The 9841-nt window shown below is 39.3% G+C and overlaps 1 protein-coding gene across 3 annotated transcripts in view; it reads right to left on the bottom strand.

Moving 5' to 3' along the window:
* Positions 1 to 242: 242 nt before the first annotated feature.
* The window catches only part of SPTLC3 (serine palmitoyltransferase long chain base subunit 3), a 91888-nt gene continuing 82289 nt past the window's right edge, over positions 243 to 9841 (bottom strand). For 2 of the 3 annotated variants that reach the window (XM_052784103.1, XM_052784102.1), the window contains 3 exons: positions 5569 to 5704; positions 4450 to 4579; positions 1582 to 2051 (listed from right to left, as the gene is read on the bottom strand). In XM_052784103.1, coding sequence (XP_052640063.1) covers positions 1938 to 2051; positions 4450 to 4579; positions 5569 to 5704 — 380 coding nt within the window. In that variant the 3' untranslated portion in view covers positions 1582 to 1937. Of the gene's footprint in view, positions 2052 to 4449; positions 4580 to 5568; positions 5705 to 9841 lie in introns of all 3 variants that reach the window. The other variant, XM_052784104.1, reaches the window with a different exon arrangement.

Below are 9841 nucleotides of genomic sequence, written 5' to 3'. Positions count from 1 at the left end.
TCAAAGACAAAGTTCACTTATCCTAATTTCTCCTTGTCCTGTGCTTGAGTATTTTAGTATTTATACAGTGAGTTTGCTCTTATCCACAAACACAGCTCCCTTGAACCTCTGCAATGTTTTTCAAGTCCGTCTACCAAAGCGAAGAATCATATGACACCATTTAGTCCTCCCCCAGCCCTTGATATATGTTTCCTAAAGCCGACATTTGATATTATGGAATGTGTTGTAATCAATTCTTAAAGTTATAGCACCACTGGATTTTTATTAACTTGCACAACAACAACAAAAATCCAACAAAAAATGGGCCCTCATAACCAATCAGCCTTGTTATATCCTGAAAGCTGCTTTAACAAGGAGGGAGTAATATAGTGTAATTGGTATTCCACAATTTAATTGTTCTGTTCTTAAATCTAATATTGCAGCTGTGGGTTAAGTTTACACCACAGCTTTCAAGAGAACATGAAAGTGTGGTACATCTGTGCAACAGAAAGCTAAACATCTCTCATCTGATGTGTTTACAATGACATTTGATAGCGTGGAATGGTTTGGAGTTCATTCTTAAAGCTGCAGAACCACTTTTCAACGCTGCAGAAAAGGGAAAAAGCCTCCCATCTCCTTCAGACAACTCAGCCCACATAAGCCTGATGATAATGTTGCTGCAGGCATTGCAGGGAAGTTGCCAGCTGTAACAATTCCTTCAAGTATCTTTGAGCATTTGTCACTCAGGCAGTGGAAAAGGGGACAAGGACATCTTCCCCCTCAGATGACATAATCAATTATTTGAAAAACAAAGCACTCAAAAGTCTGCAACTAGCCAAGTAAAACAACCCTTGACATGCATAAACCAGACAAGAATATGTCAAGAAATGTTATTAGGTGGATGACTTTAGCACATTTAGAAATGGTGGAGTTTTCAATTTAACAGGTGGCAGAACTGCTTACGGCATCTTGATCTTCACATTCTGTATAACTAACAGCTTCAGAATTATGTACTTGTTAGTGAATTTATTAAGCCCATAAGTAGTTCAAGAAACTTAGGAATGGGCCCATAAATGTCATCTGCAGTTTGTGAACTGCAAGTATCTGACTGTTTTGATCAAGGTTTTTACGGGAAAGTTAAATGGTTATTAAAATTATTTACTACTGCTACACGAAAAGGGAGCAAGCCTGCTGAAGAGCTTACACCTTGATAAGATGTGATAGGCTGTGAGACAAATGCGTTAGCAGAAAAGCATTTCTGCTTATGTCTAAGCCCAAATTTTTGTACATTATGAAGCTTACAGTGTATTTAAATAGCTGAGAAAGGGTCTGAGGAGGGGAGGAGGCATTTTCCCTTTCCCATAATCTGCTGTCAGAAATACATGATCTGATCAGGCTACTTTTCTTGTTCTCACCATGAGCTGCCTTCTAATATTTTCTGTCCTTGGAGAAATGCATGATAGGGCAACTTAGTTAAAGAGGTTACTTTCTGCTTATTTGTCTATAGCAGTCCACACCAATGTCTTGATTTATGGTCTTTAACAGATAAAAGCAATCTCACTGATGAAGCTCAGCTATATTACCATACTACACTGGAATAAATTCAGTTTTTAAACTTTATTATTTCAGTCACAATTAAGACTATCTGAAGCCTCTTCATAAAAAGGGGCCATAACAAAAGCTGAACATTAGCAACTCGATCAACGGATGCATTCATTCTGCATCAAAAATACCATAAGAAGGACAGATCTCCTGGGGAGGCAAATCTGTATCAATATTTCAGTCTCTTGAATACAGAAATTTGATACAATAAAATGCAACACCTGAGCTTCCCCTCCTTTCAATTAACTGCGTAACAAAAATTGTCCTTAGAAGGGAAGAAATGCATTCGTGTTTTTTAGTTTTCGGGTTTTCCCCCTTTTCATAGCAACATAATGTTCTCTTCATGGGTGGAAAACTTAATCTTCAAGTTCAAGCCTAGTTTCTTCATACAGTTCAGGATGAGATGACTTGGAATGCCGGGAGTATTTCAGATGTAGAAAATCACCCAATTCATCCAGAGCATTCAAAACCTGTAAGACCATTATAGTGTGTCAATTCTCTTAGAAAAGAAATGAAGTTCTAGTAACCTCTACTTCACAGCAGAACAAGAAGATCATAAAAGCATCAATTAAAGAAAGTTTGAAGGGCAAACGGGCAAATTTTGCTTTCATTCTCCTGTAGTGAACATCAATGCAGTCATAGATGTACAATAGCATCTACAAGAACAGAAATTACTCCTTCAGTAGTTTATGGTTTATTAGTAGGTATATTAATTGAGCACAGATGAAAAAAAATGACCTTTTTCTAAAAGCACAGGGAGATAATAATCCAGATAAAAAGTTACCTTTGGTTGTGCAAAAGGGATGCGTAAGGCAAAACTTCAATATTTCCCTATAGATCCCAAAGACTCGAGTTGCCACTGCATTTTCTTAGATGAGACTCAGCCCACAGTGCTGATCAGAGTCATCATAAATAGTCTGAATAGTTTGAGATATTTTTAGTGCATTCCATTATCTTCTTGTATTAATATCACAGGCCTAATTAATAATGCATTAATATTGTAATGCAATTTGCTGAGCTGCGTCCCCAGCTCTCAGCAGATTCAAAAAGTAGCCAGGGAACACTACACCATAAAGAAGCAGCTCACTGTTTTGCAGCATCTGATCTACATTCAAAAGCAGACAACCTTTTGGCATCAAAGAAGAAAACGGCAATTTTGATTTTGAGCCTGTTTTTGTTAAGCCACTAAAATGAGCTCAAGAACAAAAAGGAGTAATTTAGCAATGGTTTATGCAGAGAGATAGCTTCAAGGTCATTAAGGAAGTTATTCTTGGGAGCTTGCCCTTTCATGGATTGTTCCTCTTTTTAGTTCCAGGCTGAGATTCAAAACAAATTTTGCCAAAGGGAAAAGTTTTCATTGTGCTTGTTACCTGTTGTTACCCTGGGTTTAGGCACATTCACAAAGTGTTTGTCCTAAATACTTTCCATCTGCAAGTAATTAAATTCAGGGCATTTCCATTCCCCCATACTGTAAGGACATTTAAAGAATGCCACAAATACTACGGCAATGATCCCACTTTCAAAGGCAAAAATACAGCATGTTCAAGAATGATGGCTGGGGAGTGTTTCAGATTTTCACTGCTACCGGGAAGCAGCAACGTGCAGGTAGCAGGAAGTGAAGATGCAATGATGGCCTCAAAATGTAATGGGCTTGACATTTGGGGGTGGGGGGAGAGGAAGAAAATCAAAGCAGTAACCTCGAGAGATTAGTCTGCAGATCAACTTCATTGCCTATTGCTAGTTACATAAGCCAAAATCTACACAAACAGAAAGCTGGCAATGACCAACACAAGTACATACCTATGCCCTGTTCCATGCAATATTATCTTTATGGTATTATACCTTGTTAAAAATTACTGCACCTTTAAGAGCAGCAGGAATTTTACACTGCACACATGTAAGGCAGATTTTTCCATGTTGCTTGAGAGGGGTCTGCACTGGCATGGGAACTGGTCAGCCGGGCAGGGCTCTGGCCTCAAGCTCCACATGAATCTCAGGATGCAAATGGAGAGCCAGGGGCTCTCTGCAGGCACAGGTGCTTGTCTGCATGAAGGAGTGGCATCTTTAACTCGAATGCCTTCCATGTTCATGGATTTTTTGCTTTGACCATCATACTTATGCAAAGAGAGGAAAAAGAAAGCCTGACATTTAATGTTAAGCCTCTGTGTTTCATGCCTCTAAGTTGGCTTATTCTGAGAATGAAAGAACGTATATCAAGCCAGGCCAAAAACACCTTCAGCAAGAAAGGGAGATGGAAAATTTCAAAGAGTTTATTTTAAACACATTTCTGACTGTGTTGGAATGGAGGTTTAAGATGGAAGTCTTAACATACTCTTAACAGTATTTCTGATATCAGAGAAAGATACAGAACTGAGACAGGCCAGACAGCACCAGTTAAACTTCATTAGGTTCAAACAGTTCCAAATACTGTTTGGTATTTCCACCTGTACCCCCAAGGCTGTCCCATATACTTCTGCAATTCAAGAAACACGTGGAAATATGGAATGAAAATAAGGTTATGGAAAACTCGATTTTCAATTATTTCCATATCATTGCAGGTTTCCTACTACTATGATAGTTTTGACCTAGCATTTAACTTTTGTCTTGCTGTGCTCTTCATGTAGGTCTCTATTAGTGTCGACAGATTTGGTCACTATTAGAAATAGAAGAACAAAACAAATTAACTGTCCCATAATTCATTTTAAAAAATAAAATATATAAGGCTAAAATGCCTTTAAAGATGAAGTGGCAAGGCCAGAAAAACAAATGTAAAAATGAATTACTGGGATTCAAAGTAACAGACACACAGCTTCTCCCAACCTCCTTTGCATCTGAAGTTAATTTCAGCAGGACATCTGCTGTGCTTACCGTGTCTAACATCTCCCGTGTATGTGCAGCTGACACACAAAACCGAGCTCTGGATTCTGTGATAGGAGTAGCTGGAAACCCAACCACAACCACCCCGATATTTTTTTCTAACATGCGTCTTGCAAAAGCCCTAAGGAGAGAAGAAGAAATAAAACAGAAGTAAATTATCTCCAATAAACTGACCACAGAGAGAAAACATTCAAGTATAATAAAACAATGGGTGAAATGCTGCCTCCAATTGAAGTGGATGGTAATATTCCCATTGAATTCAATAACAGCCAGAATTTTACCAGTAGGACTGAGATTCTTTGCTGTTTAACAGCTCATGAAGCCAAGTGGGTGTCAAATACTAGAAGCGTGATGGCAGAGAGAGTACTGTAGAACAGACATGATTCAATTATGTCAATGAAAGGCTCTGACTGCAAATCAAAATGTGTGGGCATTCACAGTCCCTAAGCACGGAAGTTGGGCTTCTGGAAGGTATGAGAGCTGGGTTCTTGCACATCAACAGGAATAAAACAATTTGTGTGATGGCTTCTTTGTTCTCGCAATTACTCTGCCAGTTTAGGAACCTTTTGCGTGGTATGTACTAGACCTAGAGAACATAGCCACCCTAATCTACTTGTAAATACTCCCTACAGCTCAACCCTTACCTTATGCTGCTACTGACTTCTGGTCTGCATGTCCAAGTCAGTGCACAAGTGCTGCTTGATAGGTACTGAATGGTAAAACATGCAAAGACCAGTCGAAGATCAGATAGGGAAAAAGAACATCCATCCAAAACAATTCATACATCAAAGACAATGTATCTCTGCTCATGATTACAAATTAAAAAAAAAAAAATCCAAATTCAAAATACTATCAAAAGTATTATTCCAGAGCAAGTTAAAAATGGATAGGAGAAATTTTAAAAATTCTGAATACTGGAACAGCTCAAAACTAAGTCCAGGGCCAAATTTAAAATAGAACATAACTAAATGATGAATTCACCTAATGGTGTATGTTTCTCTTGTGAAGCATCTACCACACATAACTACATTTTTCACAGTGTACACCAAATAACCTATGAACTTGGATAGTGTTTATTTTGCCAATAGTTTTTTTTTTTTCAGTACTTACCCTATCTTACCAGGCATATAAAGGAGTAATGGGACAACAGGAGAATCATCATTGCCATAAATGATGAAGCCCATTTCATGCAGTCGTCGTCTGAAGTATCTTGTGTTTTTCCCCAGCTGGCGCACTCTTTGGAGCCCTGCAATGAGTCAGTCAGGAGAACAGTCAGTGCAAAGATCATAACCAGAGTCTAGTAACGGGCAAGAAACAGGGCTGTGGGTAACAGTTCAAAACAGTTTGGCTGAAATGTATATGTTGCTATTTGATTCAGAAGAAAACCATGGAATGAGCTAAATGCAACTAAGTTGATTATTATGGCATTGTAGGACAGACGACTGATACTCCTGTACTTGTGAGGTGCTTTCCCACCAGCAGAAACAGTATGTCTTCTGGGGATAGATAGATGGACAATTCCCTTTATTGTATTGCGCTGAATAAAGCCTACTGAATGACATGCACCTATAGAGCAGTAGTTATATGTCTCTGTGGATACAGGACATGTAAATAGAGTATGGTCTTTTCAACATATTCACTATGAAGGGAAACAACCAATATCTACAGATGTTGATACAGCTGTCAGTATATGCATATCATTTCTCATTAACAATTTTCCACAGGGGTCCTCTTATATCTTAGCTAGTTCTGTGCATACACATTAGGGTTTTTTTAATTATTCTGTGACTGCAATAAAGCTTAAAGTAGAAAATACTACATTCTGGGTCAGCTCAAACTGATGCTTTTGTTGCAATTTTTTAGACAGAGGAAAAGCATGCAATAAACTTTGTTATTACACAAGGTTTGATCTTCTGCAGAGTGTTACCAACATTCAGCATAACTCCAGTTACTCTAATATGCACCTACATATGTAAACCCTTGTTCAGTTTCTCTGTCCTCTTATCTTGCTGTTATTACCTCAATATCATCATCTGACAACAGACTTTAGTCATTCAAGACTTTCAGACACAAGTTCTGTTCGCTGCATTGTCCCTGGCCTCATTCAGTCACGAATGCACTGATGTGTCACCCAGCAAAACTGACAGGAAAGTTGAAAACAATTATTTTTAATGAAGGAAAAAGACAAAAAACAGCAGAGAAAAAATGTGATTGAAAAGTCATCTCAGTCTTTTCTTTTGCAGTGTCACTAAGGAGGTGGTTTCTGACAAGTGCCGTTGCTTCCCCACCCATTGCATACAAAAGGGAAGAGCCACACTCAGCATCCCTGTAGGTAAGAGATATAGTATGTTCTTTCCCCATTCCACCTGCATTATATTTCATCAGCAAGCTGATATATGTGCTGCTCTTCCAATGCTGGAAGGTGCTGACAGGGATGGTGCCACCTACCCCATACCCACATGCTGCTCTTTCCCACTGCCTCCCCAGTACCAGTCCTAGGTTCACACAGCCACATGATGAATTAAGCCAGGTCCGTCATCTGCCTGACCTCGCCAGAAAGAAAACTGCCAAACCAATGTCAAACAGATCAGTTCTCTAAACCTAATCACTGTGCAGCTGCTTGCGCCAGCTCACCAGAGGTGGTGGGAACATGTGGTAAGACTGGGATTTAGCGGGACACATCTCAGCTATGCTCTTAACTTTCATTTTCCTGCCATTCATCAGCCCATACTTTCAATATCACTTACATTATGTCACCAGACATGAACACTGAAGCCTCCAGTACAACTCATTTCCTCTTTTTCTCTTTGCTTTTAAGGTGCCTTTGCACAGTTGTATTACATTTTCACTCTCCATTTACTTTTTCATCTTACTTTACTTTTCGTTCACTTCATTCTTCATTTGCTACTTTCTGCTGTCACCTTTCTCTGACTGGATGCCTGTTTCCTAATTTCCCATCTTCCTCCTTGTAACCACAGTGGCCAGTTAGGCACTTGTAGCTGCTACATACCACCTTTGGCAGATTTGTCCTCAGACCACATTCTGTCCCACTACCTGCTGTGGCTTTTCTTCCTATTCCCTCTTGGCTAAGGTGGGGATTGGCACACCTACATAAACCTCTTTTCCATTAATCATTTCTGAGCGCGCGTAGGTTTGAACAAGATCTACTGCTTCATCTGTTCTGTATCTTCCCGAGTCAAGGTTCTGTCAGTGTTCTGGCTGGGAAATTTATAGGGAAACTGGGACTTGCTTCACAGTGATCAGTGTTTTGCTGAACAAATTAAAAGATCTCATAAAACCAGTGTATTTGCAACTTTATGCACAGAACTGCCCACGCAGACAACCTGTTAGTTACAGTTTCAGTCATTCAGTTTAAAGCATTCAGTGGAAGAGATCTGCTGGGTTAGAAAAGGCCACAAATAGTTTAACCATCTCTCTAATGTTGCTAAAACAAAACCAGCTGTGCCAGAGCAAGGAACACAAATGAAACAAAAGCATCCTACTACAAAGCTTTCCAGTCACTAATAAAAACAATAGTCTGTGGTATTTCCAAAAATATTTTTGGTGTAGTAGATCTCAAAGAACCAGGAGGAAATATTGAGGAGGAGGAGGAGAAATGGGGGCAGGGGAGATGGCAAGGAAAGGGGGTTAGAGAAGAACCGCAGAATACTGTTTCTGAACTCTAAAGAGAGACTTTTTCCCTTGTTAGAATTTGTAAAGATGTTATTAGCACATCCTGAATGCCCAAATTACAAGGAGGAGGGTGGGAATTAACCTGAACTGGGGGATCAAAACCACTGCTGCTTCTTGCTATCTTAGCAGTCCCTGAGCTAGTTTCCAAACTCAGTCTACAGCATTTGAAACTACTAGATTTTCAATTAGGGAAAGTTTTCATAAATGCAGATGTTGTTGGCGAGTGCAGTTGAAGACTTGCTGCCTTCTCCTTTCTATTCAGCTCTTTACCACAAAGCTGGAAACAAAGTGTCAGCCATGCAAGATTCCAGGCCGCTCAGTATTTATCAAACCATATGCGCATGGCCCAGAGTTGATCAGTTTGTCTCTACTTATTTTAGGTACTGGAAAGTTAGACTCCAAGGCAAGAGGGGGAATCCAGCAGAGGAAACATTACAGCTGAAAGAGGAGTTTCAGGCAACCCCCCAAAAGTCGAACACCTCTTCCAATCTTCCCTCACTAGATCTATATCCTCAACAATTTTGCAATGGGACGGATCCCCTTTCGAGACTCGCTATGGAACTCATTTCAAGCCAGCCAGTGCAGATGCAAAAAAGCCACTTTAATGTTTTAGCAACATCCCAGAATAGTAATTTCATTTGCAGGGATGCATTAAAGAGCCAAATAAAAGATCAGAGCACTCACATATATCTGGAGGGAAAAAAAGCACATTAGGAGACGATTGCTACACACACTGTATTTGTGGGTGGCTGGCTGGGAGGAACCTATTTCTTTACCAAGTGTCAACACTTTCTTTTCTCATGTTAAGTTTTGTAGTCAAGGACCACATACATGCAACATATACACAGCCATCTTATATGCTGTCCTGAGAAGAGCAATAAAAAATCTTAAAGTTTGTAACTGTATTTCAACGCTCTTTTTCATTCCTTTACGGGATCCTCCAATGTCAGATAAGGAGGCAGATCTGAGCAAAATGTTTATTTTGGTCTCATTGGCCCAATTTTTCCCCCACACTGCAGATTAAACCAGTGTAAGAGTGATTAATTCACTTAGAATCAGATCTTAGTCCAAATTCACTGTGGTATGTTTAATCAAAGACACCGCATTTAAAAACTATTTTCTTTGATTCTTGAGGCTCTGATCTTGCATCCTTTACTATTTATTCAGTGAAAATCTCCAGAGTTGGACCCTTGAGGTAAAACGATAGAGCTGCATCTATCTGAGTATAAGAATTTACCTGTATGGCACTAACTAGAGGATCAGGTCCTTGGTAAATATATTTGTTCAAAAATTCTTAGTTTGCAAACTTCTTGAGGATTTACAGTCTATGCAAATAGCTTAGAGCACAGCACGCAGGATATCCAGATAGTTATATTCCATAAAACACGTGAACCACAACACAGCATATGTTCAGAGAAAACAGCCTGGATGGGGAAAACTGACCCTTAGCTGATTAAAACTAACCCCACTAATGCTCCAGAGTTTTCAGCGAAGGTTGAGCATGACCTTATTAAGAGCTCTACATCTTTTTATTAGCTGAATTAAGAAGGAACAGAAAGGGAGAAAACTGAACAATAAAGGATTCTTAAATTTCACAAGTTATCTTCACATTGCTTGGAACATACAGTGATACACAGCCAGCTTACTGGGATTTTGTTGAAATACAGGATTAATTACCTGGATGGTACAA

The sequence above is a fragment of the Harpia harpyja genome, chromosome 4 (assembly GCF_026419915.1).
Source record: "Harpia harpyja isolate bHarHar1 chromosome 4, bHarHar1 primary haplotype, whole genome shotgun sequence".
Classification (NCBI taxonomy): Eukaryota; Metazoa; Chordata; class Aves; order Accipitriformes; family Accipitridae; genus Harpia; species Harpia harpyja.
Note: the sequence above shows the minus strand (reverse complement) of the source record. Positions and strands in the feature narration are given on the sequence as shown.